Source organism: Melitaea cinxia, chromosome 11 (genome assembly GCF_905220565.1).
Source record: "Melitaea cinxia chromosome 11, ilMelCinx1.1, whole genome shotgun sequence".
In the NCBI taxonomy this organism is placed as follows: Eukaryota; Metazoa; Arthropoda; class Insecta; order Lepidoptera; family Nymphalidae; genus Melitaea; species Melitaea cinxia.
In genome coordinates this window covers 11404509-11422351 of record NC_059404.1, presented here as the reverse complement: position 1 = coordinate 11422351, position 17843 = coordinate 11404509, and the positions used below count along the sequence as shown (strand labels likewise).

At 30.9% G+C, this 17843-nt stretch overlaps 1 protein-coding gene across 1 annotated transcript in view; it reads right to left on the bottom strand.

Moving 5' to 3' along the window:
- The window catches only part of LOC123657608 (suppressor of lurcher protein 1), a 252203-nt gene that overhangs the window by 61382 nt on the left and 172978 nt on the right, over positions 1-17843 (bottom strand). Inside the window, exons 7-9 of the mRNA XM_045593131.1 lie at positions 14190-14278; positions 5582-5704; positions 3984-4055 (exon numbers count right to left, since the gene is read on the bottom strand). Of these exons, the coding sequence (XP_045449087.1) occupies positions 3984-4055; positions 5582-5704; positions 14190-14278 (284 nt within the window). The remainder of the gene's footprint in view (positions 1-3983; positions 4056-5581; positions 5705-14189; positions 14279-17843) is intronic.

Sequence of the window (17843 nt, the reverse complement as noted above, 5' to 3'; positions counted from 1 at the left end):
ATGTAATAATATTAATCGTATTTCATCAGATACCGTCATCGACGAATTCTCTGGCAATTTTTTTTTCGAGTTTCGCCTCCTGATATCTTCAGGTTATTCTTGGAGTATATAGCTGGTTAGGATAATTCGAGTTTTTGTCCCTTTTTCTCTGTATTGAAGTTGTACAATTATACAGTGCTAATTCAATGAATCTCTCTCTCTATTCAGTATAATTTGCCTAGTTTGTAGTCTAAATGATTGGAAAGGTTTGTCACCTATCGAGTATGTTTTATACGTATTTTGTTTATTCAAAATCGCCTATGACGTAGTTAAGCAACTATAAAACAATGATAATGAAAAAATGTAGATAATGTTTTCGTTTATACTTAAAATGTGACTATATGACTTTGAATAAAATATCTAATCCAAATTACTAGATTATAACTAAGTACGTTTTGATAATAACTTGGTATCATATTATTATACTAAAACCGCATCAAATAAAAACTTCGATTATGACAAGTACCTACCTCAATCAACGACACCAAAAACAAAATTTTTACATATTTTAACATAAGCATAATTAGAATGTGAAATGATTGTTGAAATATCATTAGAAATTTGTCGATTTTGCATATTGTTCTTTTGTTCTTCGGTAAATATTGTTTGTTCCACTCTCACGGTTCTATTTCTAGAAAAAAAAAACAAGATGAAATTCACCATTCCCAAATATAGGCAAAAGTTTGATATAAATACATATAAACGGAAAGTAACATTATGTTACGTATCGATATGCGAAAAACATAGTATGAAAGAGCAAATAGGTTTATTCTTGCGTGAAGGCTCGTGAAGTACCGTTCGTTTACGTCGCATAAATAAAAATCCTACTTTAAAGGAAACGAATACAAAATACAAAAACGATTGTTTGTTCAAGAGTTTTTACGTAGGTTTGAAAAATTTATTCGACTTAAAGGATTTGCTTAGTGTTGAATTTTACTGTAACATACATAGGGATTGCTATCCCGGAAAGCGGGATTCCGCAATTCCAAGGGATCCCGTCCTTCCGCACAGATCTTGCAAGTTTTAAAACTAAGTGATAAAAATTAATATATATAATTTTTAACCGACTTCCAAAAAAGGAGGAGGTTCTCAATTCGACTGTATTTTTTTAATGTATGTTACTTCAGAACTTTTGACTGGGTGGAGCGATTTCGACAAATTTTCTTTTAATCGAAAGGTGGTATGTATCATTTGGTCTCATTTAAATTTATTTGAGATCTAACTATAACTTTTCGAGCTATATCTAATAATGCGTTTTTACTTGACGCTTTTTTCGTCGATCTACGTTGTATTATACCGCATAACTTTCTACTGGATGTACCGATTTTGATAATGCTTTTTTTTGTTGGAAAGGAATATCCCTAGTTTGGTAACATGATAGAAAACTAGGATCTGATGATGGGATCCCAGAGAAATCGAGGGAAACTCTCGAAAATCCGCAATAACTTTTTAGTAGGTGTTGCGATTTTAATAATTTTTAATTTAATCGAAAGCTGATCTTTATCATGTGGTCACATATAAATTTTATCGAGATCTGATAACTACTTTTTGAGTAATCTTTCATAACGCGTAGTTACTTGACTATTTTTTCGTCGATCTGCGTTGAATTACTCGTCGATGTAATTGAAGTCGGTTTTTTTTTCGTTTGTGAGCAAACACAATTATTTTTAATTTACACTTGACGCGCCTCGGAGAGCACGTTAAGCCGTTGGTCCCGGTTGTTGTCATGTACACCTGATAGCGATCGTTACTCATAGTAGGGAATACATCCGCCAACCCGCATTGGAGCAGCGTGGTGGATTAAGCTTCCAGATTAGCTTTAAGATCCTTCTCCTACATGGGGAAAGAGGCCTATGCCCAGTAGTGGGATATTACAGGGTGAAGCGATACACTTGGCGCGTTCGCCAGTTTGCAAGATAACCAACGTAGGTCAGGTCAGATAGTAAGATATAAAAAATAATAATATAAGTAGATGTTTCATTTACAAGGGAACTAGAACTGGATCCACTGTCGGAGGTCCGGAAATTTACTACGTCAATGTCTCGTATATATGGGTACGTCTGTAGACACCTCTATAGAAATATTTGTAACGGACGGAGATCGAAAGTATAGATCGAACTTATAGCAATTTCCACAATGCCACTCGTCAATCATACTAGCTTCATCAATTGTACCTTTTTGTTACCAACTTACGTGTACCTTAACTATATATTTGATCGACATATAAAACACTTGAGATAAATTTGGAGTGGAAATATATTTATTCGAGATTTTGTTTGAATTTTAGGAATGTTTGAAATAATTTATACCTTAAATATTCTTGCTTTTATGACCTTTAACATGCTTAAGTTGTTATAAACCGATATAAAATTAACTTTTCTACGTAACCACTAATCGGTCAACTTACAATTGGATTGACCTTACTTATTAGCTTTTAATAATCTTCTTAATATCTCGCATTTGTCTATAGATATTATAGTTCACTTAATTATAGTTAGCTTATTGTATTAACTTTATACAATACTTAATAGAATTATTAGTCATAACGAAATCGCAAACAACGTATTTAGATTTTTTTTTAAATAATCAATGTAAGTATAGTCAACATATTCTGTTACATCATAAATAGCGTAATATCGAAAAAATGTAATAATTTCAAAGTGATTTTAAATACTGAGAATAACAAACAAGTTTATCAGTAGATACTTATTCGTATTAGGATTTTTACTATTATACCTAACACAATTTTATAAAAAATTTATGACGCGCCATTTTTAAATCCACCTTACAGATTAAACTCACTACAGCCTTTATAATAAATTTTCAGAACAACATCAATGTTTATTATATTATAAGTATGATTAAAAAAAAAACAGTGAAATCGGTCCACCCAGTTAAAAGCTCTGAGGTAACATACCTACATAAAAAAGAATAAAATACAATCGAATTGAGATTCTCCTATAATACTTTATTGGAAGTTGGTAAAAAAAAGGAAAAAATTACAGACAAAAATCATTGTTTTTATTTTCTGCTACGTAATATCTATTCCGCATTAATCGTTATACGAAAACCCCTCAAAATCGTTTTCAATTCGTGAAATTGATACCAATTAAGCGGTAACGGAAACAATTGATTTTTTGTTCATTTATTTTTAACATAACTATTTTTTCAAGTATCAAATGAAATGCTATTGTGATGTTAAAAGCGTTAATTACTGTTGTTGGTTGAGTATTCCCTTTGTTTGGACGGCTTAAAAAAAAAACAGTCAACTAAGCTTTAAATAAGTTCTTACTGAAGCTCATGAGTTTGTTTGCCCAAAAGTACATCTTAATTTATATTATATTTTTATACTTTAATAAATAAGTCTTTTTTGCATCAATTAACGTTTATAGTTACAGAACTTCATACATGACAAAGTTTAAACAAACAAAATTAAAAATTTATGTAATAATAATAAAATTTGTATATAATGTATAAAACAATAACCCAAACTTGATAGGTTTAACAATATAGGCAGTACCAGTTTTCATTTCAGCAATTTCTGCTGTCTGAAACATGACAGTGAAAACACTGTCATGTTTCTATCACGCATATTATGTGCCATGGAGCATAGCTATGCTCCATGTTATGTGCTTTCATGTTTTACGAGACATTACAAAAACTTACGTGTAAAGCAATCTACTTTTAAAATTTCTTCCGTTTTAAAAAAGGTAAACTAAAAATATCCACAAGAATAGTAGAGTATCTTCTTATAGGATAAAATATTAACACCTACTTAAAGTGTAAATTGTTCAATTTAAGTTTTTTAAACTTGAAATTTTTACTAGAGGTTATCTTTGTTATATATTTAAAATATATATTTTGTATATATTTAAAATTATATTATTACTTTGTTATATATTTTGTATATATTTAAAATTATTATATAAAAAGTAATTACTTACTTGTGGCGCTAACTTCAGGCCCCAGAGATTCAAATGCTTTTCCGAAGCTTAGCTTCAAGAGACGGTCCGAATCTAAAAATTAAATAGTAATATTAGTAACAGTGCCATCTAGCGAAATGTGTAGATAATACTAATTTATACACAGAAGAAAAATACTTTCAGCAGAACTCGTGACGAGATGGTTTTTGACAATATTAACAGATGGCGCTATTTTAACTTTTAAGTATACTGTATTTTTTTACAAAATTTCTTACTGGGTGGATCGATTTCCATGATTCTTTTTTTAAACGAAAGGCGATGCTCGTCAAAAGGTCCTATTTAAATTTAGTCGATATCAGATAAAGTACATACTTTTTAAGTTCTATCTAATAATGCGTATTTACTTGATAATATTTTCGTCTACCTACATTGTATTACTGGTCGATGAAATTAAAGTTGTTTTTTTTTTCGTTTGCGGGCAAACATAATTATTTTAAACAGGCATGGCTGAATTGTGGCATGGTGTGAAAAATTTCATAACATTAAAATTTTAATGGTTAAATTAATTAATACAATATAAAGCGATATGCTTAACGATCATAATATCCTTTACATATTTATAATGAATGTAGTGCTTTAGTAGTGTGTTCAAACAAACTGATTAACAGATATTCTAAAATGGCGAATACTTATATACAAACTCAGCTGTCCGTCTGTCTGTTACAAGACTTTATTAGGTACACATATATTATTTTTACAGAATAATACGTATAAGTATGTTTTCTACTTATATCTATTTATTTTAAACAAAGACTTGCGTAAATACATTAATATGTAAATTTGATAGATACACTTAGTTCGTTGTATTCATTAATATTACTTACTTGATTTCAAACAATTTCATTTAAATTTTCAATAAATGAGCAGAAGTAAAAATATTTTCCAACGAAAACGTATAATTAACCTTCAAGTTTAATCAAGGTAGGTACCTCGATGATTAACAGTAACAAATTAATACCCACCGATCATTTATCGCGGTGATAATTTATTAGAGACTTAAGACTTATTGGCACTGTTTAAATATGTATAGTCAAGTTATAAGTTGTTAGGGGAACTCTAAGCTGACTGGAAGACCGCCAGCGTCATATCTTATTTACTGGGTTCGTATTTATAAGATGATTATGCTCAGCTGTTATGCATGTACTCGAAACACAATACGAGTTGTAATAATTAAATTGTGGGATATAAATCTTGGAACGTATTTCGTTTTATTGTAAGAGGACCTTTTTTGCAAAAGTATATGTTTTAATGAACAGACCATCCGGTCCACCGCAAAGCAAAGCATTGTCAGTCATTTAATATACTTTACATTCTGCTTTACGACTTTAATGTTACTTGGTCTATACCGCCATTGTTCCTATATAGATTGAGATTCAGGTAGTACCTACCTGCTGAAATTTATTAATTCGGATAGGAGATTGTTAAACATATTCATATCAAGTTTAATTTCAAACGGGTCGAATATTTTCGCGCGATACATATATTCCATGTATAAACACATTCAAGTTTATAGTATCTAGTATATTTGCATAATGCATTCATAGGCGTTGTATGATTACCCGCTGCAGTGGAGTCGGGCGGTGGTTGGAAGTGGTACGTGGCAGCAAACCCTTGGCCCGGTGACACGGAGTTTGCAGTGAACTGTAGCAGGAGAGATGGTCCCGTCGACAGAACTTCGTAACCTGCGAGATTTAATTTAACGGAAATACAATTAAAAATATAATAGAAAAATTAGAGTCGCAAGTAATAACTTGGGGTAAAATGCTGAGTGAGATCCATTTTCGAGCATTATAACACACGTTAACGTAGTGTAAAAAAGTGTATTTGTTAATTCATTATTTGCCTCCATATTTGTATATTTATATAGTTTTTTTTTTTTTAATTTTACGTGTAGTTGAGTGAAAGAAATAAATGATTTATTTATTTATTTGTAAAAAGTTAGGCTGTTGGTTGACGAATAAACTAAAAGGCAACGATGGTAATGCTTTTGGTGTGTGAATTAATTGGTCGTCGTGTTCTGGTCAAGTTCACTTTATTTAATACGAATTGCCTCTTCACACTTTTACGTTTGAGAGAGTGGAATAGTCTTTCACTATTAAAGCATGGTCGAAATAGCAGGAATAGCAGTGATCTAAAAATTGCAGAAATCCCAAATCGTAATTCGAAGGCAAGTCGACACCGAAATCGAATCACATAAACTGGTGCCAATATAAATAAAACAAATATAGTTATGATTATGTTAAAAGCAATTTTTAATCGTTTGTCTACTTTTGACAAATTTAAAAAAATATATTTCGGTACATTTTATAATGATCTCATGGTAATGATTTTATATTAATTTCGTCATATGTAACACAATTTTTTTTCGTCAAAATTAATCTACTCGTAATTGGTTGAATGGCAATTGAAAATTATACTTTAATGATGATTCAGTTCAGTGCATCTACAATAATGAAACGTTTTCAGTATTTTAAGCATAAGATAAATTAATATTGTAAAGTAGAACATCTACATGTTCTACTTTACAACTTTATGTATAATGAAAGTAGGTAAGTTGTAAAGCTAACAACACAATCACGAGATTGAAGTAGGTACGCGTATCTACTTAGCTTAAAAAATTAAAACACTCAGATCAAGTTATTTAATTTACATGTTTATCTACATTCGTAAATCTCACGACAATCTTTTATATCATATAAATAGTGTAATGGCTGTGTATGTTGATAGTAAAAGTTTTAAAAGAAAAGTTAATTTTATTCTTTTTAGCACATTTAAATAAAGCTTGTTTTTTTAAAAAGTATACACTTTTTGATATCCATATTTTAAAAGTCCACCATATTGGATTTAAAGTGACGTCACTTTAATTTCAACCTTCGGTTAAAATTTCTTTCTGCGGTGTATGGTTTCAAAAATAATATTGCATGTGATGGTTTTTTTAATAAGGCGGGAAATACACAGAAAACATAAAAAACATTCAAGTTTTAATAGAATTTTAAGTGTATTGTTTGACAAACATGCTCCCCTTCGGCAAATAAAATTAAAACGCCCCAGCTACGTGGTTAATAGAGGAAATCATTATTTGCTCAACCGAATGCTGTTAAACAAAAATTTAAATTACGTTCTATCGATTACAATTTCTGTAATCTTACAAAAATCGTTATATAATCGCTACAGATGAAATAAACTAAAAAGTATGCGTTTGTTTAATGGTGTACAGCTCCTATTTAATCATGAGTCTCCCAGTTTCTAAAATATAAATCCTTCCTCGTTTTAGACCTTGTTTTCATTTTCGTCTGATATAAAAACTTCTTTTTGATTTTTTTTTCTTTATCGCTACTGTGCTGTTAACTTGCAGTTATAGGTATATTTAGTTCCAATTCATATCCGTAGTCGTCAAAAGTCTAAAAAAGGATTTAGTTTAAAAGAAATTTCTAGTCATTTGAATTTTGTTTATATCAAAAAGGTACTATATAAAGTACTTTTATATGAAGAATAAATATTATAGGGCTTTATTAAAATAAAAAAAATCAGAATTTTTACAATTAAGACGACTTATTAATTACTGGTTAATTCAAGGAAGGAAATTATTCCTGCCAACTAAGACTAAAGTATTTTTACTGAACTAAAGTTTACTTTTTTATCACTATTAGACTACGCAGATTGATATATAACAGAAAAAGTACTTAGCAATTTCTTGCGTCTTCAGAAGTTATGTATCAGATTTATCTTCGAATATCGTAAGTTTAATAAATATCTAAGTATCGACCTAAACTTGGATGGTTTGCAATTAGTAAGTGACGAAATTGGTATAAGCTATCTCTTATACTACTTCGTCCTTTATAATTAATCAATATAAGATATTTATATATGTATAGGATGCATGAGATGAGGAAAATAGAAGTCAAAATGTGTTTTTTTTGGTACTTTTTATCCACCTGAATGTTTGTTCCGATATTACATAGCAAGTAAGAAACGAAATTGAACAGGGTTTGTTTAGAAGTAATTTAAGAGGCTTAACAACGTACTATATGCGTTTTACGTAAAATATTGTTAAAGAAAACATTGTAACTGGACAATATCGGTGATCATTGTTGGGGATTAATATTTTTTTGTCAAGTTAAATATCATTATTTATTGTGGTACCATTTAAAAATAACTATATTTTAGTCGTGATAATAAATAGTGACTCATCGTTTTCACTCGGCTTAGCCACACCTTTTGGCCAAATAACTCGTAGTAAATTAGAATACCATGTTCCTATTGATTATAGTGTTAATACCCTTTAGACAAGAGTGTGGGTGGCATTACTTGCCTTCAATATCTTGGTGAGAAATACTTTTGCCGCTTCACTGAACAGATCAATTAACATCAGGTCAAATCTGCTTCTTTGCTAGTTATTCCGTAAGTAGGTACTGAAATATTTTTACTTTATTTCTTTAGTACCTCGTTTGTGAAATGAGTTCAAAAGAAATAAACCCAATTCGTTTAAACTTTTAATAGGTCTACATTTAGTTAGAAAATGGATAGTAAAAACTTTTACATTTATTTTTTATACGTATTATACAAGTTTTATATACTTTTTAGTCCCTTAGATTTTCTTATTTTTTATATGTTGTTTACCCTTTCCACAGGCTCAAGGTGCGAGTAATGGCGTGAGCTGATGATGAAATTCGTAGACGAACGATGGGCACAGACATATTTCCATAAATATGCAAGCTGAAGTGTCATGAGCAGGTTTTTTTAATTTTGCAAGGAGAAACCGATGGGGAAGGAAGGTTTTCGAATGGTGATCATGTCTCGGCAAAAGGATCACAGGCCGCCATCCAACCTGGTGAGCTGACAACCTTAAGAAGACACTGGGAAGCCGCTGAATTCAGAGGGCGCAGGATCGGACCGAGTGGCAAACATTGGGGGAGGCCTATGTCCAGCAGTGGACTGTTAAAGGCTAATGGATGGATGGATGGATATGTTAATTAATTTCTGTCCATGGTTTTTTCAGTGTTTATTAATTTAAGATTTTCTTAAGTAACTTTTAATTTAATTCGATTAGAATGTTTATGTTACAAGTCATGTTTTAATTTAGTTAGATACTTGCGACCTGCCCCGGCTTCGCACGGGTACAATGCTGATACTAAATATACTACAGAATGTCTTTATTTATGGTGTGAAGCTAACTTATAGCATGGTTATTAACATAATGACAACAACATTCAAATATGCGTCGTTAGATTACACGTTGTTACAGAATGCGTTGAAGAAATAAAGGTTCACTGCTCGTTTCCCGTAGGTAATAGCTTGATAATATGAGCCTATATGTTGACCCGACTTCTTAATAATATTCGTGCCAAATTTGAAGTAAATCCATGCAGTACTTTTTGAGTTTACCCCGGACACACAAGAAGTCTATATAGACAGACAAAAATTCTAAAAACTATATTTATTATATGTATAGATGTATATATTTATTATATGTATGATGTATATATACATATTAGTTAAGAATGAGTTATTTGAAGAAAATCGATATCGATTTTTTGCAACCGTTTAACAAGTACAAACCTATTCATATAGATGTACACAACCAAAGGCCATTTTAATTAGTTTTTATCAACGTATGAATAAATTAACAGCAGCTTTAAATATTACACATATTAAAATTAAAACATACTTGTTTTTAACTCTTATAACATTAGCACCTCTTGTGTATTTTCCTAACCAAACAGTTTATTTGATAAATATGTACTTCAGTTCACCAACATTCGATTTCTGACCGAGAGGTAAGATTTCTGACCAATAAAATGCTCTTTTACACTCCTAAGATAGAAGCAAATACGAAACGGCGATCGGGCACTTTGGTAAAGTAAACAAAAGGCGGTCTCAATGGAATCTAGGCATGTTCTAACTCAATTAGACCGTTCGGCTTTTGTTTACCTTAGGTTAGTCGTATAACAACAGTAAAGGTAGATAAATAAATAATTTATCTTTCATGTGTATAGGTAGGTTAATACCTAACCTATTTTTTACCTATTAATATTATGACCTTGAGAGTGTCTAAAGTTTGAATAGTTAGAATTACAAATACTACAAAATTCTTTGATAAGTAGGTAGCTGAAGAGCCAACCACATATAGGATATAAAGAAACCTCTAGGGGTTTTAGATTTAAGTTGGTTAAGCCATGTGGTACAGCTAATTCTGTAATGACTAGAATTTCTGATCCTTGTATAAAGAAAATTTTACGAAGTTATATTAAATTTAAGCTGATATGAAAAGGGCATGAAAGAATGAGAGAGCTAAGCTTAATCAAATTTTCTTACTTATTAGGTATTTACTTTCATATAGAAGGTGTATTTTATTAGTATAAAAAGATAATTTTTTTATAAATTTCTCACGCATAAACTACCCGATTATTGTGTGAAGTTCTTGTTAGTAGTTTGATTGGTAAAAAATTATGCATATCACCTTATTTAGTTAATATGTATCATATTTATATTCTAATTTAGACGTCACGGCGACAAATTAATGATATTTGTTAAACACAAATTAGTCTTTAACAAATGTTTCATATTTATATAAGACATAACCTCTTAGTATTATAATCAGATGTTGGTATGGCATGTATATTTATTTGTAGAATGTGTTACCCCGTTTTATTAGTAAGGTACTTTTAGTCCTTTTAAACTTGTTTCGTACATTTGCGAGACTTATGTCGTCTTAGACGAGATTAATGTCGGATAGAGAAGACAAGTTATTATAGTTCATTTAGTTTAACGAGATTAGGAATAATAAACAACTTTTGTCTCGAATATGAATGTTTATTATTTAAAAATGTGATGTATGTCTCTAGTATTAGTATTGGAATATCCAGCAGGTCCACCTACTGTGACGATATAGGAAGTGGCTGAAAGCGGAGAAAAATCGAAAGTTGAATAAATCGAGCTCGATCGATCGTTTCAAAACTAAGATGACGACGATGATGGTTCGTTCTTATTTGCATTGGATTTATTTGTACATACTCATGACCTCTATATAGTTACTTACTATTTTTGTTCAGTCTAAATTACAATCCGAAAAAATAATAACGGAATAAAAAGCTTTATTGGCGACCATTTGCTGTATCATAAGCTCTTAAAGAATTTGCATGTTTTTATAGATCATGTTCATGGATCACTTTCAATTTAAAAATAATCCTTTTACGTTCGAAATTTTGTTTACCGATTGAGTCGTTAGATATTAAAATATTTAGCTATGCTTCCTTACGAGTGAAGCAGTAAACATTAACGCAGGTAAAGCTGAAATAGCCTATTCAACATTCAAGTTCAATATTCACAATTGACGAAATAAAAGTAGAATATAGCCATGGTACGACGAAGCATTACTCATTCAGAAGCGGACTGCGACTGAGGTGACGTACAGACGGCTGGTTCGATCGATACATACAATGAAATAGCTCTTCAAAGTATTGCGAGGAATAACTCATTTCATATGTATTGAAGGAAATACTATAAAATTGGATTCGATGAAATGGCACGCGCATTAGAACTCGATGCTTCATAAAAGTTATTTGTATTTGAATACGTTTTCTGTTTGCAACAGCAGCTTTAGATTATTTTTTAGATTTTTGAAAATGTTTTTATTTCTATATATTGTTAAGACGGACACAAATACAACACAACGTATGAAAGACAAGTTGCGTTAAGTTTTGCGTCAATGGGTAATAATAGGTTTTCTACAAGTTTTTTATTGCCTACTTATTGTGTCATGATCAGACAGAAGCCCCTTTTCCTATTAGGGAGAAGGATAAGGGACTCGATCCATCACACAGATCCAGTGTCAATTGACAGATATTTACGTCCCAGAATTTCTTTTCAAGATTTTCTTGGATTATTCCTAAATGTTGAAACGTTTTAATTTGGAACAGTTTCTTATCCCTTAATACATTTGGATATAAATATAATGACGAATATAATTATTTAATGTTATTATTATTGAATCTTTGTTTTTATGAATTTTATAAATTTTTTGTGTGTGATTATTTAATTAGGTAAACTTAAAATTATTATTATTATTTTAAACTGATTTTACTGAATTGTTTAAATTATTTGTTGAATTTAATGTTATTTGTATACAAAAATCTGTAGATAGATGTCGAATTTGTGATCAACTTAACTAACGCATTGGGTTCACTGTAATGTTAATTTTAAGTTTTTTTATGCATAAATAAATAAATAAAAAATAAATTAATTAATAAAAAAAAATCTTTAAAAAAATACACACACACATTTTTTGACGGTAACATTATAGTTTATTTCTTTTTATTTTGGATCTAGATATACGTGTATGTTCAAATTAATTATGACGTATAAAATTACTAACGTTGAAGATTAGCCTAGGAGTTTGATTGATTGGAATACGCCACTGTGTACGATAGTTTGTATTAAGCTTGTTCGTTGTTCCCTCGAGTGCCGTACAGAATGTTGTTATATAGAAGATAGGTAGCTACTCAATAAATGTCACAATGAAAAATCGTCTAGCTGCCGCGCTGTTCCTTTCCTTTAGAAGCTCCCGTGACGGTAACTCTTTATGGTACATTTATTCCGGTTCTAAGTTCCTTCCTAGAGTATGACGATAATGACACAGTCGTTTATAATATCTATTCACTTTTTTAATACTTTTGGTTGAATAGTCAATAGGATTTACGTATTTTTATATTGTTTTCAGTGTTTTGTTTCCAAGTCACTTTACTAAGAATTGTGTTGTTTTGGCAAATGCTTATACCTCGTGTTAAAGGTAAACTATTTCTGACATATATAAACCATTCTTATCATTGTTATTAAGAAATATAACTCAAAAATGTTCCTAATTAAAATTATCTTACTACACTTTTTAAATTATCGACTTACCATAATAGATTCATATTTTTCCATAATTGGCTTACAAAATTGTAACGGTAACGTTTAGACAATAGTAAGGTCAAAAAGTGTGATCAAAGAAAAATCCGATTTCAGATCTTGAGTAGGTAAACATAATTATGGGGCGGCAACTTCACATAAAATATATTATGTCATTTTGAACTTGACGATAACAATTCTAAAGTTATTGCAAAGTATTTTTGATTATACTACATTTATTGTTAAGTTGTTAACTAATTAAGAAATCAAATTTTGAAATAGAATTCAATTATAAAAATATTTATTTTTAATATAGTATCAGACGTACTTCAACGCTTGTATTTTCTAGATTTCATTCAAATATGTCATAAAACTCCTGTGTGGACACAGGAGTTCTCGCATTTTTGGCGCGAACTTGCGGAGGCCTATGTCCAGCAGTGGACTGCAATAGGCTGGAATGATGATGTCATAAAACATAACATGGAAGAATTAAAATTGAATTATTTTTTAATTTTTATTTTTTAAATTTAATTCTTTCTTAAATTTAATTCTTAAAAATTTATGGTGTATAAATCGGCTAGTAAGAATTTTCGTAATAAGTACATAGGCTGATTTCAGTGAGTGTTATCGTCAAAATCATCGGTAATTTGTTATATTTGCAGATGTCAGATGCGTCTCATTTAAATACTAAGATAATGCAAGATGTGGCTTAGAGGAACAGGATTTTGCGATATGTAACGGCTTTATATATATATATATATATATATATATATATATATATATGTAAAGCCGGCTGTATAGCTGTTTGTATTATAGAAAAATACAGGAAAAGAAAATTTTATTTTTAATTACTAAATTTACTAAGTCATGGTTCAAGAATTTCATGAAAGGAAGCAAGGCAATTTCGTACGATTTTGCCGAGAGGAAGGATAATTTTATGTGATTTCACCGAGGGGACAAAAGAAATTAGTATAAATTTTCTCAGAGTGCTGGAAAATTCATGAAACAGAAATTTTATTGTGATTATATTACATGTCCTCTCATGGCCATAGTTGCTATAAAGTATCCGAATCGTCGGGCATCTAAAATACTTAATTAACCGCGATAAAAACCAATAAAGTTATTTCATTATAATCGTTATTTTCTTTTTAATTTAGTACTGAAAAAAAAGGAAATTAATATTCTGCAAAAACTTGCGAAAGATGTCTATGTACAGCAATGAGATGCTACAGGCTGAATCGTAACTATCTATGTAAGAAATAAATAACAATTATTTACCTGTAATTTCGTTGCACAGCATAGCGATGGTCGGCGCGTTCGTGTCTCTTCCGTCGAACACTTTGATGATATCCGCACGACGCAGGCAACTGCAAATAAGCTAAAGATTAACTTTGTTAAACTCAAACGATTCACTGCAATAGCTCTGAAACTTGTAGCTCCACTATTGAAATCAAACTTAGGTGATAAAATAACTTCGTCCGGGCTTTTGCTTCAAGTAGTTATTAGGTAGAACTACTACTTTATTTACTATTTAGTGCTGTGTTTATTAGCAGGAATCAAATGTCCTACTTGTGGGTTGAGATCATATTCCTATAGAGCGTAAGTACAGAAGCACTGTTCCTCTTTCTATTATTTTGGAATTGTATGGAAACGTTTTGAAGCCTTAACCCAAAAAGTTATTTATTAAACTTTATTGCATACAAAAAAAGAAGATACATTTTAGAACAATTTGATACAAAAACAAGTAATGTATGCAAATGCGGCCTTATCGCTTATAGTGATCTCTTCCGGTCAACTTTTAATAGAAGTAGTATAGGAAAAATATGTCAGTAAAAGTGCGCAATCAACAACGCAAGTTTATCACACATAATTAAATCAATGTATAATACTAAACATAGTTACATAATACAATATTCATACATTTAAACGCTCAACAACAACAAAACGCTTATCAATATTGCTAAACAAAAAATTAATGAACAACAATTAACTCATTTTCTCTAACTCTAACAGTTATAATTGGGTGTATATATTCCTACGTTTTTCCATTACTTTAGATTACGTTTAGTAAAAAATATTTAAATTATTTATTTTATTAAGATACATGTAAGGATATAAAATACAATTACTAATAATAAAATGTCATATAGACTCATTCGAGTTTTACCGGACAATCAGTATTGTCGACATTATAGAAATTATAAAATATATAAATTAGATACATATATGCATCTCATTTATATTTTTTATTTATGTTATTATTATTATTATACAAACATATGCATATATGTACATACATGCATGGACACTAATAAATCGTAATCCTTCTTCGTATTTGATTATAAATTGACGAATTTCTAGGCATAACGAAGAATAGAACAAATACACGACAAACATAGTAAGAGAACATTGTATTTAAAATTGTAGTTTTTTGATTGATAATTATAGTTTGTTCATTACTTAAATTTAGCTTCTACAACATTTTTTAAACAATTAAAGCCCGTTTGTTTATTAAATAGGTATGGATCATCCGTAGAAAAGTTTTTTTTTTTTGTAGTGAGCAGTATGTAGTTTTTCTTGTGGTGAGTAGGTAATTAGGTAGCCAGTGCTCGAAGCACTTTAGATCAATTATTTTTTTTTAAATTATGATTTGGCGTTGAAAAATACATATAACCCTAAATTTTTACCCTTCTACCAAAAACCCCTATTTTTAAATAGCGTTTAGCGGCAAGACAACGTTTGCCGAGTCAGCTAGTTACTTATAAGCTCCTACTAATTAGTTCCTCTTTTTCATCTCTACAATGCTTTAACTGCAATAATTGATATTATGGAGATTTATGTATCCATTTAAATGTAACGGTAACCAAGTTTAGTGCATATATACTAAACTAACTTCATGATACACGGTTGCGTTACCGACCGCATTGAATTTGTGCTCAAACATCACACAATATTCTCGCTTCAACTGATTCTTGACTGAAAATTAATAGATGTGTTAATTAACGAAATGTGTTCATGTGGCTTTGTAACTTTATCCCTTATGTACTACAATAACCATATTAAGGGCTATGTAAGGCCTATGTAAGGCCTTTTCTGCTTTCAAAAAGAAAATAAAATGTTCATAAATGTGTTCTGAGATGTGAAGAAAATAAGCAGGGTCACGACAAGTTTATAATAAAGAACGAAATAAATTGTATATAAAGATTGGCACTTTAAAATTTGGCTTCCTGGATATGAACCCGTAATTTCGTGGTTGGGATGAAAACAATTGTGGAATTTGTGTTTCTTCTTCTTCTTGTGCCTCTTCACTACTGGAGGTTGGCCGTCAGCTCAGCAAATATTTCGCGGTCTCGCGCCAAGCGAAATAGCTTTTCCACGCTGGCGACCGCGACGCAATCTTCATCCATTCGCGGATGTTGCGCAACCAGGACTTTTCCTTCTTCCAACGCATCGCTTGCCCTCTACTTTGCCCATCATCATATTATTTATGTTTAGAATCCTATAAATGATAGAAGGTTATAAGTGGTATAATGTGTTGGTACTTCTAGAACCAATGGAATAAATTGAATAAACATAGTCACTATATATATGGTATTATTAGTATAGAGTGAAATTAGGATATATTTTTATACCAGTGGAAAAAGTAAAACCATATTTAAAAAAAATGATAACAGATATAGGATTAAAAAAATAACTTATATTATTTTTAATTATTGTTTTATAATCTTCATTAATAATATGTTATCTTAGAATCATACCAACATGGACCAACTAAGATTATCGCTTACTACGTACGTATAACGTAATTACTGTTCTGTGATATAATTATATTTACGCAAGCACTTATATAGTTGATGTCCAACTTATTCGGAATTATTACTTTGGTTCACCCCAGGGAAATAATTGGTATGTATGTCATTGCTAACGTAAATACAATTACATAGAAAAACATACAAAAATACATCTATTATTAGAGTGTTATGACAAAGTAAACAATCAATGAAAAGAAGTATTCTCAGTCTGAGTCTCAGTATGGGAAATAAAAAAAAATGGTTGCCTGTGTTTACAGTATTATAACGACTGTAAAGTGGACAAATTCTTCAAAATTTAATCCTATAGAACGTGCTAAGATTGACATTTATATCACATGTCACCATATGTTACTCACTTCAGCCTATCGCACTCCACTGCTGGACATAGACCTCTACAAGTTTGCGCCAAAAATGGCGTGAACTCACCGTGTGTCACCACACTGTCCAGGCGGGTTGCATTTATCGCACCGAAGACGTCTTCGGCCTGTGTATTTCAAAGCCAGCAGTTGGATGGTTATCCCGCCATCGGTCGGCTTTATAAGCTCCAAGGTGCTAGTGGAACTTTGTTATCTCTTAGTCTCCTCTTACGACACCCATGGGAAGAGAGGGGGTGGCTATATTCTTTATTGCTATAGCCATACAGCTAAGCCGACTTTTATATGTGCGCTAAGAATATGACCTGGTCTGATAGTCTGGTTAAAAGAAGTATAGTATTGTGGCGGCATTACATCGCGATATCAAAGTTATCAGAGCGATTGTATATATATATATATGCAAGAACCCAACAACAACCATCGGGGCGTTAGCCCACAGACACAACAGCCATCTGGTCGGAGGATCTTCCCTTTGCGATGGCGGACGAGGAACTCAACACCCCTTTTCCATCAACCCCAAAGTATCTTGAATATTTTGGTACTTAGCAAATACCATGCATAACTTTTAATATTCCGTACATAAAATTGTAATTGTAAACATTATATGCTGTCCGATACTAATAAAACGAGGATTTTTGAAAAGCGAAAAAGTGGCAATTTAATTCGATTCATGAAATCGACCCATATACGGCAACACCGACACAAAACGAAAATAGCTATCATTTCATATAGTTGTTTATAGGCGA